The sequence below is a fragment of the Cryptomeria japonica genome, chromosome 6 (assembly GCF_030272615.1).
Source record: "Cryptomeria japonica chromosome 6, Sugi_1.0, whole genome shotgun sequence".
NCBI lineage: Eukaryota > Viridiplantae > Streptophyta > Pinopsida > Cupressales > Cupressaceae > Cryptomeria > Cryptomeria japonica.
Window position 1 is genome coordinate 450,497,234 of NC_081410.1, and position 19,717 is coordinate 450,516,950.

The 19,717-nt window shown below is 36.6% G+C and overlaps 1 protein-coding gene across 1 annotated transcript; it reads left to right on the forward strand.

Annotated features, from left to right (window-relative positions):
* Window positions 1–10,008: 10,008 nt before the first annotated feature.
* LOC131037466 (cytochrome P450 94B3) lies at window positions 10,009–11,808 on the forward strand. The gene has a single exon (XM_057969604.2). The coding sequence runs from the start codon at window positions 10,152–10,154 to the stop codon at window positions 11,754–11,756; it is 1,605 nt and encodes a 534-aa protein (XP_057825587.2). The 5' UTR covers window positions 10,009–10,151; the 3' UTR covers window positions 11,757–11,808.
* Window positions 11,809–19,717: the final 7,909 nt, after the last annotated feature.

Genomic DNA, 19,717 nt, shown 5'->3' on the forward strand with positions numbered 1-19,717 from the left:
AGGCCGACACGATTTGTAATTATGTAATTGGTGTATTGTCTGGTGACTGACCTGATTGTTTATGGTCGAGGGTTTGTATATATAATGTAAGATCTCATTGTAGATCATCATGGTTATGGTAGATATATGGTTATGGGAAAGGAATGTAATGTGAGAATAATGTAATATCATTCAGGAAGAGGATTTAGTCGATCACTGGAGATCAAATTGGGTTTATGTAAGAGTATTTAGTCCTCCGGTATTGAGCTTAACCGAAACTATACTCAGGCATAGGAGGTGCTCTCTTTTGCAGTTCAACACTTCTTCGAATTGTAGTTTGGATTTCTATGTAGTCAATGAAGCTCGTTTTGTGATGAGGAGTGTGCTCTAGGATGTTGGCCTTCCTTCAAGTGCAGGCCCCTCAATTGTGATTCACATACTTACTGCAGAAGTATTATCTGACTGTGGATAGGCTTCCCACCGTGGTTTTTCCCTTTATCGGGTTTTCCACGTACAAATCTTGGTGTCATGTGGACGGTATTTTTTCTGTGATTATTGTTTATACTTAATTGGTTTAACTGCTATTCCGGTATTAATATTTTGGGTTCTAGTCTTAAAGTTTTAATTTCTAATAGTTCCGGTAATCTGTGACAATTGATTCATCCCCCCCTCAGTTGTCTCTCGATTATTTGAACTATCTAACAAGGTCCACAATGCCTATCAGGTCCAACACCAAGGGGTCAATCATCTCCATGTATCAGTTGAGCTATGCAACTGTGATCATCTGATGATCTTTAAGCTCCATTATATCGACCACAACCTATGACATGATCCTGGCTAACATACACAATGCCATACAATGTCATCATCATGCCATAAGTAAAACCAGTTAGCCCAAAAACATGCATGCCTGTATGAACATCAACCAGACCAACATATATCATTCTAGTCTTCATCAACACCACTTGAGACATGAACTCCACATTTCATGTTACAGGGGCTAATGCAATGATCTCCAACCTCATTGTCTTACATAACTTGCAAGTACCTGTTAGCATCATACCGGTAACATCTTGTGCGTACCAGTTTCTTGTATCGGTCCATCATTACTACCAGAGCACCTCCCTGCAGCTCTTGAGATTATGTGTCACTTTGCATCTAATTCCAATTGTTAATCTCCATCCATTGATACATGCAGTAGTGATCCAACACTAATCTGTAAGTGTGTAGCCAAGGCAACCACTACACACACTTATCTTCTCATTTCCATCCTTCATATTGGCAACATCTTGTTCTTCCAAGTGTCCTTCTTCACTAAGGGGGTGAATGATCTAGTCAATATGTTACTCCCCCTGAGGTCTTGCATCTCCTTTAGGCCTTAGGGGATATCACTTGTGCATTGAATGCATAGTGCCGATCCATGGTCTTCTTCCTATTTTTAGTCTTGGGAGTAGGTCTTTCCTTCTTCTACTGATGGGTCCTTTCATTTCCAAACTTTGCATCACAACAAGAAGTAGTGCTATAGTAGCACACAACATCCATTCCAACTTTATGATTGGGGAATCTCTTAACATACTGGTTTGACCATCTTCTTCTGGTCATGTTGCTGTGACTGGCAACCAAAACCAGTGGACCTCTTGCTCCTACATGGACATTTCTCCTTTGATTCCATGTAGGTCTCTGACTTCCATATGCTCTGTATCCATTTCTATGTTGAGTATAGCTACTGTACTGCCCTCCATGTGTCTGTAAGTTCCTCTTCTAGCATTCAAACTCTCTATGACCAATTCCATTGTAGTTATAACAAACATTATTTGCATAACTAGGAGAGGGGACATGCATGTATCTACTCTTGGATACATTTTACTCATATGCGTGAAATCTATGAGATCCTAGATTATTCCTTCTAGATCTCTTTCTACATTCTTTTGCCCTATGGCCATGACCATTACGTGTGAAGTAATAACCAGTAAAGGATGGCATATGACTTACAAATTTATTCTACCATGCCTGGGGAGATCTTACTGCTATAGCATCTCCAATTCTACTTCTTTGAGGATGGATCCTTGGTGGTCCATTCTGTGCAGCCCTTCCATCAGGTCTCTTCATCTCCCACACTTGCTTTGTCAGGGGTGGTAGCATTCCTTTGTCCTCTGCCAGTAGGATGTCTTCCTTGTTGTCTTCTCATGTTCTTTCTTCCGATGAAGTTGTCTTCTCCCATCTTCTCTTTTTCTTTGGGATTTGCAGAGTTCCTTCTTCTTGCAACACTAGTCCTCATCCTTGTCTGCATGTCTTCATCGGTTGTATCTAGATCAACCTTCTCCTAGGGAGCATTTCTAACTGTGAAGGTATGTCCCTTGTTTTCTCCATTTGAGGAGACAAACAAAATGTCATTGTGGGGGGCATTCTTGCTAGTGGAGCATTCACCGGAACCACTTCCTAAACCTTCAATGTCCTTGGCAAACTTTTTCTTTTTCAACATTTTGTCCAAGGCATCATTGCTACCATCAAAGCGAATTCTTACCTTGAGCTCATCCTGACATTTGTCAAGGTCATTTCGGAGAGTCGCCATTTCTCCAATTAGCTACTAATATTTTTTATCCTTTACTTCTAGCTCAGAGGCTAGATCACTGCACTGACAGACCTTGGTGTCTCCTTGTCAAGTTTTCAACTCCGAGCTACATTTCTCAGATTCTTCAAGGCATTTTACCAACCGTTTCTGCTCCACTATAGCAGCATTCTTGAATAACTTGTATTCATTTCTTACTCTTCTAAGTTCTTCAAGTGCATTCACAAGCTCACCTTCAAGATCAACTTTTGCTTCCTCTTCTTCTTCACCTTCACTATCACTACCAAACACATCTTGCTGGTAGGAGTGATCTGCATGATCATTCTCAGATGTGTGCCTCTCATATTCAAATTCTTGAGCCATGAAGAGGTGGGTTCCTTCTTCATCATTGCTACAGCTGCTAGCAGATCTGCCATCATCCTCTACAAACACATAAGATGCATTTCTCATCTTATCATCACAAGTCGGTTCTGCACTAGTGGGCTCATTTCCATAGAGCTTCTTGAATCAATCCCATAAGATTTTTGTAGATCTGCATCTATCCACCTAAGAGGAGACATCATCTATTAGCCCACAGAGTATAGTCTTCATAGCTACTTCATTGTACTGATTTCATCTTTCTGCGTCTGAATCGTGGGAGGATAGACTTTACTAGGGCAACCATTTACAACAAACATCCACACATCAAACCCTAGAGAGGAAAGGTAGATTCCATTCTACAACTCCAAATGAAATAGTTTGAACCATAAAAAACTGGAGCAGGGATTGACACTAAACAAACCATTGTGTCCTTAAGACATAATCTACCCAAGCTGGAGAAATCTCATCTGACTGGGAACCTAGGCTCTCATACCAATTGTTAGACACAATGCACCATTGAGAGGGGGGTGAATAAGTTGTTCTCAAGCTTTTCCCATTAACTATCCTATGTGAGTATATCGGTTGTCAGATCTAACTGAATGTAGACTTACTGGTAAGTAGGGAGACTAATCACAAATGCACTCACACATAAAAGGACATCACATAACACCAGCATATACAAGGAAAACCCAAGATGGGAAAAACCTCGGTGAGAAATGCTTCTAGAGACTATTGTTGCAATCCATCCTCATAATGAATCTCTGATGACACTTGTTTAGGGCACCAACCCAAGGAGCACAAACCCCTGATTTGGGGCACCAACCCAAGGAGCACCGACCCCCTAACTTAGGGAACCAATCCAAGGAGCTACAACCCCTACACCAAGCTCCAACTCAGTGATTACCAAACATAATCATTTACAAGTTAATAGCCTTGTTACAAATGGATTTTGTAACTCTTCTGCAAATCTCTCTACTAGATCTTCTATCCAGTTTAGTATCGGTTCTCTGCTAACCCTCACATTGCTGCAACTTTACTCTTTGCTGCACTTTTGCCAATTCAGCCTCTTCTCCTTCTCTTCTAGTTCTTCTCTGTGTTGGTTCTGCACTTTACCAATTCTCTCTTCTCTTTGCTACATCTCTGCTCTCCACCGATACTACACTCTGTTGGTTCTATGCCTACCTTCTCTACAGTCTTCTGCTTTTCTTCTCTGCCAGTATGAACATTGTCAGTTTTCTCATTGTTGTTGGTTGGGCACTTCAAACCCGTTCTTCCTCACACTTAGTCTCTTCTTCTTCTTTTTGATGAGCACTTGACTGATTTCTCCTTGCACATGTAGCAACACTCCCTCATCCAGTGACAAACATCAATGATTTTGGCTTGCATATTTATAACCTAGTTTTCCCACCAAAAGTCAATTCAATTTTCAGGCAATTAGGGTTTTTTCATCAACCTCGAGACAAACCAAATCCAATCAAATATTATCCGATTTGATCACCTCAATTGTTGAACTATAACTCATCAACCAATCTCACCATTGTCATGCTTTTTTGATCTATTTTTGGCAATTTGCTTTTGACCTGTTTGCTGATTTCTTAGTTGATCACCAAGACTGGTTTTTGCAGTTTCCTTCACCTGCATCGATCTCCTCAATTGGTCTGAGCTTGATCTCTGTTGTCCTCTTGACCTCAAGCCGCAAACCTCTGCAGTGCATCCCATGAATCTCGTAGTCGACATAAATGTTAACCTGTCACCATCTACCTCACTGTCTGACACTTCACCGACTCAACACACCAACTTGTGCATGCATGCCACTTCATCTTCCATGTGGTAACCGTGTCGACATCTATCTTTGTGTCAGTATGGATTGGATCACCGACCAACTCCATTACCAGGTTCATCTACCGACTTGCTAACCCTACTAGTTAAACCCTCAACCGATCTGTCATCAACCTTGCACCTCTCTTCTCTTTCGGTGTAACACTCAACCAATCAACATGCTTGCTAACCTACCTTATGCACATCTTCATCAGATGGGAGTCTTCTGCATTTGTGCTTGGTCCATATTACTGGTGGACATACATAGTGGTAAACAATCTTGATGACACCATGTCATCAACCTTCAATTGTTTCCATCTGAGGCGACTGCATGCCAGTTCTAGTTGCACTCTCTTATCTGTAGTTGCTCAGCCTTGCCTTCTTCTTCATCAGCCCAGACCATATCTCAATTGGTTTTTCAAAGTGACAAACCCATCACACTTCATCTGTTCCGGCAGCTCAACATGCCTTCTCTCTCGGTCCAGTGCATATCCCTAATTTCATGCACTTGAGGCATTCCTTTGATTCACTGGTAGATCCAGTGTGAGCCTTCAAACACTTGCATTTACATCTTCTTCCTTATCTCACAGAACTATGATGCACACTATGCATAATAGGAGATAAGCTCCACTTACCGATGGTAGTGAATCCTTGTCATCTGTATCCTGCAATTCTCTTATGTGGCTTCCCTATTTGTGCAACATGTCTTCAAACAGGCACATGTAATGCAGTGTTGGCATATTCATTGTCAGTAATCTCTTTACATGGTGACTGCATCTCTATTCGATGGGAGTCCTTTTTACATCCACACAGCATACTGGTGACCTATACATTGTACTCCTCCTCTATTGATGTGATTTAGGTAACATTCTGCCTCTTCATCACAAACAACAACTCAACATCTTGCCCACTCTGCTTGTACACTGGTCATAAGCTTGCCAGTTGGCAACTATTCATTGTCAACACAACTCTTACCATTTGACATCCTTTCCTTAATGGTGATAGACTGTACCAATAACCTATCCATTTCATCCAGACAAGTCAAAAACTAACTTGTGTACCAGTGAGTCCAGTGATCATTCCTCTGGATGACATTCTCTTCTTTACCTATGACCTGCAACACTAGTTGACATCAATGACTACATATCAACAATACTCCCATACCAGTTTTCCTTCTATATGGGTTGACATCAATGACAACACAATGGCAACAAACAGGAGCCTTTAGGCACTCTTGAGTGTCGAGAACGTTTCCCGAAGACCTATAGTTTGATATAGGATCTTACTCAGGCATATCTGGATCTTATTCACCGATGTGGATTATCTTCATTGATAGATATGCCCTGATATAAGATTAATCGAGGTTTGTTGACTACAGTGGCTGAGAGATGGCACAGTGAACATAATACCTTTCATCTACCTTAGAGAAATATGACAGTGACGCCCGAGGATGTCTACTGGATACTAAGGATACTCGTGGTTGGGCACGTTGTCTATTATGATTTATATGAGCAGGGTGGGATAGATGCATTGAGAAGGATCTTCGATGATGATCAGATATGTGGGTATGATATCCCTTTGCAGGAGATGTTTGATTTAGATTATGCTCCACTTCCTTAAATACTAGCAAGATTCGTTGGTGGTTTCCTTTGTCCTGATCATAGGTCAAAGAGCTTATCAGTTGGATGGGGCCGCTTGCTAGAGTAGATGATTACACAGGGCACTGGGTTCTCTTAGGGATCCTGCATGTTAGCTCACTTATATTATGACTTGCACCGGGTTATTTACCAAGGATCAACCACTTTAAAAACTGGTGTGACCCTTCTATAGATATGGGCTTGGGAGCACTTACCTATCACACATCCACTATTACATAGAGATCATCTAGTAGGGAGGCCTTATGTATATGGTTATCCAGGTGTTGTTGTCTAGCAAAAGCTAGGAAAACTAGAGTATTGGAGGCGAGTCCTAGATGATCTTGATAGTGTGATATTTGAGTTTAAATTTTCATGTTATCAATGGATGATATGTGTCTAATTTATTTTCTCAAAACACAGAAGACAAAATTTCAAACAATTATCTTGTTTGTCTCTAGGATCTAAACATCAAGTGTATGTTCCAAGGGCTCACAAAAAGCCCAAATTTCTATTGGTTTTGCACAAAGAAGATACTTCAAGTAGATTTGCCCTAAGGAATCAGTGACAATGCGATAACTCAGCCCACAACTAGGAATCTCCATGATGCAAGTGTAAACACCCTAAATGGGGATGTCCACTTTTTCCATTGTCAAAAGGTGGTAGATAGGGGCCTCTAGGACTGGAAGGAGGACCCAATCACCCTCTCCCCGGAAGGCTACAAGTATCCTATGCAAAGACAAGGATTTTTGCCTCTCCTCCAAGGAGCCAAATGGTCAGTGTCTTGTGGGGGAAACCTTCTATCCCCTTGCACTGAAATTACTGCACTAAGGCTAAAAAGGGTGGCTTCTAAATAAAAAGGAACTAGTAAGGGCACTGTTTGATGCGTCGGGGTATAAACTCAATTAAGAGGTCTCCTAGCCTTGAGAACCAAGGTTTAATATACCCAAAGGTATGAAGGAGAGCTATTCCCAACACTACCGTTGATTCCAATTTTCATCAAAATCACATTTATTTTATAGTGGGTTAGATGAACTTGGCTTTAACCGTTCCCATTTGGGTCTTTCCCCTGTCACTCATCCTTATGGGCTACTCGGGAGGGTAGGCCCACTAAATATTATTGCACTAATTGAAAAGAAAAGTGATGAGTCTGGGTTTTTTATCACCTCATGAAGGTGAGAGCATACTCGCCTATCATCGTAGACACGCAAGACATGGTGTTTATTTTCCTTCCTAATTAGTCTAGGTGTCTATATTAATAACAAAAACAAGCAATACAATCTACCGTAGCTACACCAAAATGTTAGTAGTTTGCAATTTTGTCTTTGGCAACAAAGGGTTTTTAACTCTGGTCTTGGACAACGAATTTAGGTGCTTACAAAATAGAAAACAACAAGTCAGATTCTATAGAATAACAGTCTAAAAACATAACACAAAAGTGCATAACCAAACATAAAAATGCTAAATGAAGCGCCTAAAATGCTATTCTAGAAACCATAAATGCTACCCTATTAACTAAAAATGCCACTTTAATGACCAAAAATATTGTTTTATTATCCAGAAATGCTATTTTATGACCTAGAAATGTAGTTTTGCTAACTAAAAACATTGTATTACTGAGCAAAAACGTTGTATTAAGGACTAAAAATGCTATTCTATGTGCCAAAATGCTAATTCAGGAACAAAGAATGCTAAAACAGAGACCAAGAGAGCTAAAAGAGAGAAAAAGAGAGTCAAGAGCCAAATTCATTGTTTTGGTCGACGAAAATGCTGAAACGGTGACCAAGAACGTCAATCTCTATTCCCAAAGAGTTGTTTTGTGTGTCAAAAATGCTATTCTGCAACTTTGTGAGAACCTGCCATGAAAAAATCTTGCAAACAAATTTTGTTAAAACTTTGGGGCTAGGCGGCTGCCAAAATTTATGTGTGCAAAATTATAACTTGATTAACCCATTAATAACATTTAAATCACACATACTTAGTGAAACATTAAATTGAGGAAAATGAAAAGAAACAATTTAAAACACTCTCCAATATCGTCTCATCGCTCCCTAGTCTTGAGGACTTTTCTGGTTCATTTGGTGGCTCTGAGATGCATGATTTGAGCAAAGTGACAACTCAAGAGATGGGAATTAATATTGTATGATGACCTACAACTCATGCAATATCTATTTAATACAAATTCTACATTAAGATGATTAAGCTACTATGAAAGCAATTATTACAATGATACTGTACTATTGTTATGATTCCAATGCTATGATTGCTAAAAATGCTGATATAATACTGACATAATGCTGATAATGATGCTAAGTTTCCTCTCATAACCAAAAGAGGGGTATTTATAAGATTCTCATGACTAGAGGTGAGGTGACAAGAATCAACGATGCAGATTCAGTTTGGATAAATCGACGGTTGAGATTGAAAAATTTGGAAGGAGGTTGAGGAAATGGACACTTGTCATTCCTAAGGAGACAAGTGGCAAAGAATCTCCAACCATATTCCAACAAAGGGGCAAGTGGCATGGAGATGAGAGACATGTGACACAAGTGCCACGTGTCTCCAAGAGAGGATTGACACTCCAAAAATGGTTAGGATAAGAGGTTGGAGAGGATAGGAATAATTAACCTTTGATTAGGCTGGAGGTTGGTTAGAAGAAGGTTAGGTTAGGGAGTGGTTAGGAGCTAGGACACATGTGCTTAAATTTGAATTTTAAAATTCAAATTTAATGGGAAGAGAATAATTAAATAAACAAATTAACTAAATTCATTTACTTAATTAGGAAATAGAAGAAATTAATTTTGGTGAGATGAATTAAGAAAATGAACTATATAAACAAATTATTTAATTCATTTATATAGTACAAAAATAAAGGTCATTAATTAAATATTTTCATATTTAATTAATTCGATTTTCTAGACTGATTTTTAGTATATACACTATCATATTAATCATAAAAATTTAAAAACATACTTTTAAGATTTACAATAAAAATAACTAATTGACATTCACAACCCAAAAAACACACACACAATGTAAAGTTTGATAAAAAACATTTTTATTTTATTTTTCAACAATATTATTTATACTTCATTAATACAATTTAATATTTAATAATATTTTTCCTTTTCAATGATACTAAATAATTTTTTTTTATAATAAATGAATTATCCATTCCAAACAGATATTCGCCCTAATCACAAAACTATCAACGTATCCACTCACCTGATAAATCCAACTGCAAGTTTATTTTTCTTTTATTAAAATCACTTCTAGACGTCGGATCTTCCGAGTGATTGATATGCCTAAATTTGGAACCATTTCAACAGCGACGTATTTATTGTCCTGCCTGCATGAATTTTACATAACGAGTTCTTATCCTGACAACGAGTGAAAGAGCAAATACATCAACCACGACACACAAACACCAAAATATGTCACGAGTTGTCAAATCTATTTGGCGTCCCCAACTTGATTAATGTGCCTGCTCATCCTACACCTTTTTAGCTCCAAATACAACCAAGACACGTTTGCTTTCAAAACGTTTTTATATAACCCACTTGGAAATGAGCATAGAATCGCATTCATACCGCTGAAACTGAACAGATGCTTATTTTTCTTTTAAATTTTGGATGGGTCCTCTCCCCATTTGAGCCCTTTTCATTAGCGATGCCGATTTCTGTCGCTTAATGATCAGATGAGAGCGAATCTTGATTACGTTGCCGTTATCATGTTGCATAATGAGAGATAAGAAGAAACAAGCAGGTGAAGCCTAAGAGTGGTCCATAAATATGGGTGGTAACTGGGTATTGAGTACTCATAAACTTGATAACCCCACAACCTCAAACGTAGCCATGATGTTTCCTGCCATACTAACAGTCGTGAGCTTCTTTGCTGTAGTCTTGATCTGCGCCTTCAGTTCTTACAGGCGAAGAGAGGAAGATAAGGCTCGACCAGTACCCACTTACCCAATCGTGGGCTCAGCGTTTTTCTTCTGGAAAAACCGAGGTCGATTTTCCCAATGTTTTACAGAGCTGCTGAGAGATGCCCCTTCCAACACCATAAAGTTTCAACGCCCAAGTGGAAAAATGGCCATCGTCACAGCCAATCCAGCCAACGTGGAGCACATACTCAAAACCCGATTTGAAATTTATCCCAAGGGCGATTACAACAGGCTCGTCATGAACGATCTCCTGGGCGACGGGATTTTCAACGCGGACGGAGAGGCCTGGAAATTCCAGAGGAAGGTGGCCAGCTATGAGTTCAACACGAGGTCGTTGCGCGATTTCATAGCGGAGACCGTCAATGGAGAGGTCGTCCAACGCCTGCTGCCGCTCCTTCGGAAAGCTGCTCTGCAAGGCAAAAGCTCGTTGGATATGCAGGACGTCCTCAAGAGATTTGCCTTCGATAACATCTGTAAAGTGGCCTTTGGTGCAGATCCCGCTTGCCTTGACATTTCTCTTCCGCAGTCACACTTCATGGAGGCCTTTGATACTGCAACGTATTTGACCGCGGAGCGGTTCTTCACTCCCCTGCCTATCTCCTGGAAGCTCAAGCGGCTCTTAAACGTGGGGTCCGAGAGGCACTTGAGCCAAGCAATAAGGTCTGTTCACTTGTTTGCTGAAGACCTTATGAAGAGAAGAAACAAGGAGCTTTCTCTCTCCTCTGCAGCAGAGCCTGAGGACTTGTTGTCCAGATTTCTGTCCCTTCATCGGAGTAGCGAAGGAGAGTCTTATGGCGATTTCGTGAGAGATATTGTCATCAGTTTTATCTTGGCTGGAAGAGACACAACGTCTGCTGCTCTCACTTGGTTTTTCTGGCTCTTGTCTTCCCATCCCCATGTCGAAAAAAATATTGAGCTCGAAGTTAAACGTGTTATCGCTGCCAGAGATGAGATCAGTTCCGGTTTTTCTTACGAGGAATTGAAAGAGATGAATTATCTGCAGGCGTCTCTTTGTGAATCGATGCGGCTGTATCCGCCCGTTCCGTCTGATTCTAAAGAGGCATTGCAAGATGATGTTCTTCCAGATGGCACCATTGTGAGCAAAGGGACACGAGTGACTTACCATCCGTACGCGATGGGAAGGATGGAGAGTATCTGGGGCGCCGATTGCTTGGAATTCAAGCCGGAGAGATGGCTCAAGAAAGGTGATAATGGATCGCTGGTGTGTGTGGCAGAGAATGCATTTAAATATGCAGTGTTTCAGGCCGGACCGCGCATTTGCTTGGGGAAAGAAATGGCTTTTACTCAGATGAAATGCATCGTTGCCAGTGTCATCACAGAATTTCGTCTGGATGTTGATCCCAACTTGAAGCCCAAGTTCGTATCCACGTTAACTTCAGGAATGAGCGGTGGGCTTTATGTCAAAGTTGTTGAGAAAACAAAAGAGGATTAATGGTAAGATTTGTAAGCAGTTTCCTCGTATAAGGAATCCTTGTTTTCCTGTCCATCTATGTCAAAAGCAGTGCGAATGTATATTGCAAATGGATTGAAATTGGTTGTTTCCTTGTGCATAAAAGTTATGACGGAGAGAGAGAGATATGTTTCTTGATGTATTTTTTAATATAAATGATTATATAGTTCCAACCATTGAATTGGTATATTTATATTCTTTTAAATTTAGTTTTATATTTGTTTTAGTGGAATGTTTTGATAGAATAATATGTACATGAGTTTCATTCTTTTTGTTTACATTTATTTTATATTTTATTTATCATTATTATTCTTATTCTCATATATTTGTCTTATGTTTCACAATTCAATCTTAAGATGTGGGAGAATGATTTTAAATTTTAAAATTTAACTTTCATCTTCTTTTACACTACATAATTTATGTACATTTGTGTATATGCTATTTAAGTCAGGATATTTAAAATATTCATAGTGCACTTAATTTCATAAGATAGATCATAAGAAGAAAATCATTAAAACACACTTCAATTTCTATGGGAATCAAAGAATCAAATCCGTAATCATTATCATGTCTAGATCATCTAGATGTTTGTGTATGTTTTTTAGATATCACCTATCATCATTAGTTCAACCTACCAAAGGGGTTTTGCTTGCTATTATGGAATTTATCACTTTAGATGGTAGATTTACTAGGGTTTACAACTATCATTTTGTCATTCTTAACCATTTTTGGTATAAAGAGAAAATTTCCATTCCATTCTATCTTTTATGCACCCTAAATACTGGGATAAAGGATGCAATTTCCAACCCCAATCCCAATATAGCTATGCATGAGGGTCTGATGGTGATTTTGTATAATCACATCAAGAATACCACCGTCCATCTGAACATTGCCGAGGTTTCTGAGTCGGAAGAGGATTTGGACGACTCTGATAATGAAGATGGTGATGGCTATGACATGGAAGCTGAGGCAGAGGATGACCCCCAAATTGCTTGGTCAAGCAAGAGAAAAAGAAAAACAATGCATGAGCTACAGAATAAAGGGTCGACCAAAAGGAAGTAGAGGGGGGAGGATGATGATAGCTGGTATGATGAGGAAAATGAGATAGATGACGACATGGATACTGAAAGCGAGGAGGTCCAAATCCTCTCGAGCTAGAAGCAGAAAAGGAAAACTCCAAAAAATGAGGATGTGGGAACCAAGAATCGGTTGCCTCTCATGATTGGTTCTAAGGATAAGGGTTTGGTTGGGGAGGACATGACCATGAAAGAAGCTCAAATCTCTGATGTCAGGGAGGTGGGTTTTGAGGTGAATTTAGAACCTACTGGTGACAAGACCCAAGAATGACATCATCTGGATATCGATCTTTGCATAAAAAATGGCACAGATAGCTTCAGAAAAGTGTTCCTCTGACTGCATAAGGAAATTACTGGCATAAAAACCAAGCAAGCCCAAGAAGCCAGAAAAATTGAGACCTTAGAAGCTATTGGCTCAGGTAAATTTAATTCCCTCCCTAAATGTCTCAGTGAGCTTACCAAAGCTATTAGTAATGCTGAGGAGATTATTAATGCTCATCGGAATAGCTTCCAAATCTTGGGTAACAGAGTAGGGGCTACTGAAAAAAGACTTGAAGGAATTGAGAACACGCTCAAGAAGATTGGTGAGAAAAGTCATAGGATCCTTAATGCCATCTCTGCTAGTATGAAGACTCTTATCGGTAAGCTTGAGAATGACCATGGGGATAAGGCCTCTGTGGACATCATTTATGTGAAGGAAGATACCCCTGATGATAAGGAGACAGGGCTGGGCAGAAGAACTCATGCGACCACCAGAAAGATGCAAAGCCAAAGAAAGGAAATTGATGATATCAAGCAGGCGGCTGATAATATGGAACAATTGGAGTTGGAAGCCGTTGAGATGCTTCAAAACTTAACCTAACCTGGGCTCTTTCTCTATCGGTCCTGTTTTTTGTTAGCTGTCTCTTGTTTGCTAGATTTTTTTGCTCGTCAGCTGTCCTTTTCTTAGTTGTTGTCTTTTGTGTTTTGTTGCGCTTTAATGTATATCTTATGATCTTTTGGTTGTAATGGGTTTTAGGGCCCATCAAAACCTGCTTTCCCTTATTCAAAAACATTAGAAAATTGGTTTACCTATCAACTCAATGAAGTCTTTTAGTGCCCTTACACATCACCTTGATAGATTCATCTATCAAAAAGGTGAATATGAACAAGTTTTTAGATGCAGGATCCGATGGATAAATCTTGTATGTCACATCAAGTTCAAGTGTCTTAGAATCAACCATGTCACACTTGTGATTAAACCATGGAGATTATCAAGATAGTTTAGATTTTGAGACAATTATCACATTGAATCCATTGATTAATTTGTGGTGGAAAATCATTGCAAAATATCATTATCACCATTATTCCATCATTGATCTGAAATTTAAGTACCCCTATCCTTTGCATTTAACTTTTACATATTTAGTATGATTATTTATGTTGACATTGATTTAATCTAAGTTATGTTGACATTGATTATTTATGTTGACATTGAGGAGGAAAATGAGATGGATGACAACATAATTACTAAAATTGAGGAGGTCCTAATCCTCTCAAGCAGAAAGTAGGGAAGGAAAACTCCAAAAAATGAGGATGTGTGAACCAAGAATCGGTCGCCTCTCATGACTGGTTCTAAGGATAAGGGTCTGGTTGGGGAGGACACAACCATGAAAGAAGCTCAGAGATCTAATGTCAAGGAGGCGGGTCTTGAGGTGAATTTAGAACTTGCTGGTGACAAGACGCAGGAAGGCCATCATCTGGATATCAATCTTTGCATAAAAAATGACACAAATAGCTTCAACAAAGTGTTCTTCTGGTTGCATAAGGAAATCACTAGCATAAAAACCAAGCAAGCTCAGGAAGCTAGAAAAATTGAGACCTTAGAAGCTATTGGCTTGGGTAAATTTAACTCCCTCCTTGAATGTTTCAGTGAGCCTACCAAAGCTATTAGTAATGCTGAGGAGATTATTAATGCTCATCAGAATAGCTTCCAAATCTTGGATAATAGAGCAGGGGCTACTGAAAAAAGACTTGAAGGAGTTGAGAACACGCTCAAGAAGATTAGTGAGCAAAGTCATAAGATCATTAAGGCCGCCTCTGCTATTATGAAGACTCTTATCAGTAAGCTTGAGAATGACCATGGGGATAAGGCCTTTGTGGGCATCATTGATGTGAAGGAAGATACCCCTGATGATAAGGAGGCAAGGTTGGGCAGAAGAAGTCGTGCAAGCACCAGAAAGATGCAAAGCCAAAGCAAAGAAATTGATGATATCAAGCGGGTGACTGATAATATGGAACAACTAGAGCTAGAAGCCGCTGAGATGCTTCAAAACTTAAGCTAACCTGGGATCTTTCTCTATCGGTTCTGTTTTTTGTTAGCTGTCTCTAGTTTGCTGGATTTTTTTGCTCGTCTACTGTCCTTTTCTTGGTTGTTGTCTTTTGTGTTTTGTTGCACTTTAATGTATATCTTATGATCTTTTGGTTGTAACGGGTTTTAGGGGCCCATCAAAACTTGTTTTCCCTTATTCAAAAACATTAGAAAATTAGTTTACCTATCAACTCAATGAAGTCTTTTGGTGCCCTTATGCACCACCTTGATAGATTTATCTATCAAAAAGGTGAATATGAACAAGTTTTTAGATGCAGAATCTAATGGATCAATCTTGTATATCACATCAAGTTCGAGCGTCTTAGAATCAACCATTTTACACTTGTGATTAAACCATGGAGATTATCAAGATAGTTTATATTTTGAGACAATTATCATATTGAATCCATTAATTAATTTGAGGTGGAAAATCACTTCAAAATATTATTATCACCATTATTCCATCATTGATATGAAATTTAAGTACCCCTATCCTTTGCATTTAATTTTTACATATTTAGTATGATTATTTATGTTGACATTTATTTAATATAATTTATTTTGTTCTAGTGACAACATATATTTAATTAGCTTAGATTATTTAGGAATGCATGGTTTTATTTGATTTTTTTTTTGTAAACTTGGCATATCCTATACCACCTAGGGTTTTGTCTTCTAAATTTTAGTAATTAGATTTAATAATTATGTAGCTTATCTTATTTTTAGATATAACTATGATTTGATTGACCTTATCATATTTTTATTCATAACCTCCTATTAATTTAGGTTCTTTCATTTATTGTATACATATATACAAAATTAGAAGTAAAAAATCTAAACAAATGCAAATAAAGATTAAAGCTTCAAACTAAGTATAAACTTCAAACTGAGAAATAATTTTTTTTTAATAAAATAAACACTCATCAATTCATTACCAAGTGTAGACTACGTTGTTTGTGTGGATATACTCAAGATGAATGCAAATGACATTAAGGATGTAGTTGTTCTTTAGATGCATCAACGTCTTAATAGAATGTATCTATAAGTTAATGAAATAATTTTTGTGGAATTTTGGAGCTTAATGCACAAATCTTTGAATGAAATGATGAACAATCTAGATCTGTGGATGATTATGTAGTTACATATTTGATTAAGAGGGTTTCCTTTGAATGTAGGTGGAATGATAAAATGTTAAGATTTAATTTATTTTAGATGGTTAGTGAGGACACAATTTGTTTAAAATGGTTATGGAAATAAATAATTTTAACAATAATACAACATGATATCAAATATTTTATTAAAATAAAGAAGGTTAATGATAAATTACTTAACTTTATGGATGGGATCATTTGCAATTATTGATAATGAGGTGTATTTATTTGAAAAAAAGGAGAGAAATGAAATTTATATGCATTTATTTGAAATGGTGAGATAGAAAATGAATTTTATTATTTATTTTGAATGGTGAGATAAACACTGGACCAATTAAAATTATGCAATTAGCGAGCGATCTGGTGAGGTCGTAAATTTTTTTAATTAATTGGGATGATTTAAGTATGGTTTTTTCTAATAATAGTCATTAAAATTGTACTCTTGATGAGATATTAGAAATGGTGTTAAATGCACCTTTAGAAACAAAGAAAAATTTGAGGTGTTTATATTTTTCCCCTCCTCAAAATGTCATTGTGACTAAGAGTAATTGTTGTTAGTGCTAATGGGTCATATTTCTTTAATGTTTCTTATGTAATTCCTATTCACACCTAGTTAATTTTACTTAGGGAATACTTAGGTCGTTTAATTATTGTGTGTCATGTCATATGAAACTTTTTTATAATCCTATTTTATCATATTTCTCATATTTCCTATAATCAAGGTTCTTCTTGTACATTGTGTATTCTATGTTGAAAACAAGGTGAAGAAATTTTTCAATTTTTCAATTTTTCAATTTTTATCTGATTATGAATTTGAAAATTAGATAACCAAATCTGAAATATGAAAGTAATTGCAACATTCAATACAATATAAAAAATAGAAACCAAATGAGACACCGGATTTATGTGGAGAGACCTTTTTGAGAGAAAACTCCATCAGAGAAAGAGGGAAAGTATAATATTCTTCTTCAAGAAAGAGAATTCTACAATAATACACTTCACTTTACTTCTCCAACCAAACCCAAAATCACCTATATACCTACAAAAAAACCATACAAAACTACTATTCCATGGCTTCAACTTATATCAAACTAAGGAAGGGAAAATGACAATCGTAACCTAGAACAAGAGGCAAAAAACTACTTGAAAAATCTAATGTATAGGAAATTGAATAGCCATGAGACATAATTAAATGTTAATTTCCTTTTGTTGGATCCAACATTGGCACCTAACCCTTATCCACTCAAATATTTAGCTTCCCAGTACTCTATAACTCCCCAATGACTCTTTCCAGATCAACCAATGGACAACCTTTCACTTTTGAATCAGGGGTGCCAAAAGCATGACTCTTTATATCCCAAACTAGATGCCTAAAATAGGGAATATTATCCATTTTTACTTATCCTTATCATTGAACTACATGATCACTTCTTGAAAATACAATTACAATTTTTCATAAACTACAAATATTAAATATTTTTCTCTCATGTCCTAGGGAGCACATTCCTGGGAAAATGGAGACACGTGAATTAAATAGTATTTACAAGGTTAATGTCACTTTATCCTAACATTATATTTATATCTTCGAGATACCATTGTATCTAGTATCTTGTATTCATTGTATAACCTATCATTAATTTCTTGCTACTGATCTCTAGTGGAAGATGTTTTTGGTTTGATAGGCGATCCTAGTTGGTTGAGTCAACTGGGAAACTTGTACATGGTATCAAATCCATTACAATTATAACTAAAAAGAGGTTGCAATATTTAAAATAAAGTAACTATAGATATCATAGTAGGGTGACACTACTAGTTGTATGTCATATATGTTTTAATAAAATAGATAGCAATATGTCATGTCCTTTTCAACAATATAAACTTATTGAAAATAGTAAGTCCCCATTATTTAGAAATAGTAAGTTGGGGACATAGTATAGTTTAAGAAAATAATATTAATTTAATAATTTATTTGTTTTGATGCAAATCCATGTTCCTTAAATGAATAGATATTAAATTAATTATGTCCTCATTTGGTGGGTGTGGGTTTTTAACAATTTTCTTTTGCATCATTGGGAAATTTTGGCAATTAGCATTCTTATGAAAGTTGCAAAAAATAATCATTTCCTTTTCATGCAAGTTTCTATTTCTAACTATAAACCAAACCAAATATAAAAATAACTTATTTATAATAAATTATTATCTAATCATAACATTTCACCAAATGAAACATAAAACCATATATATATATACATATATATATATACATATATATATATATATGTATATATATATATGTATATATATATATGTATACATAGATATATATATATATATACATATATATATATACATATATATATATATACATATATATACATATATATATATACATATATATATATATACATATATATACATATATATATATACATATATATATATATATACATTTAATTATTATATATATATATGTATATATATATATATATATATATATATATATATTTTACCATTAAAAATATATAATAATGTATATTAAAAAATAATCTAAGAAACAAATTAATTTCACTCTTCATCATAAGTTTTGCACATAAGGAAACAACTAATTTAAATCTCATTTTCAATACATCCATTCATATGTTACTTTTAACAATCGTTAGTAGCATGGTGTAATGGTTAACTTGTGGTGTTATTTTTATTGCCATCAAGGTTGAAATCTCACTAGGGTGGTATTATAAAATGTTTCAATGGGGATGAGAACCCCCATTTTTGAGATTACCAGTTCATAGCTCCAAGGCAAAGTCATCACCCCTTAAAAAAAATATGCTACTTTAAACATAGATGGAAAATCCCAATGCTCTCTCTCTCTCTGATAATTTGTTTTTGTACAATAAAGGTTTCCTTATATCAAGAAAAGGCTTACAAATCTAATTGTCAAAGTTTTTTTTTTCTAATTAAATTTAAAATTAAACCCACAACTCATTCCTAAACTAAATGTCGATACGAACCTGGGCTTCAAGATGGGGTCAACACCTAGACTAAATTATATGATGACACTAAAACTTACTCATTTAGATGATTAAAATCTATTTTTTCCCCACTAAAATGCATGGTTTGACCTAAAACACTAGTCATTTTAACACATTCTTTGCCACATAGATGAACAATCCATTATCACCTTTATTGAGCTTGCTCTTTGAATTTAATTACAAGTAATTTGTACCACATATAATCTCCATCCTTCCCATGGTGTAGGATGGCAACTCAATCACATCTTTTTTTCTCACAGTGGTGTTGTAATGTAGGAAAATTAATTCCATAAAGGAGTTAAATACCTTCCTTAAAAACTAATTTCTTACATTGCAT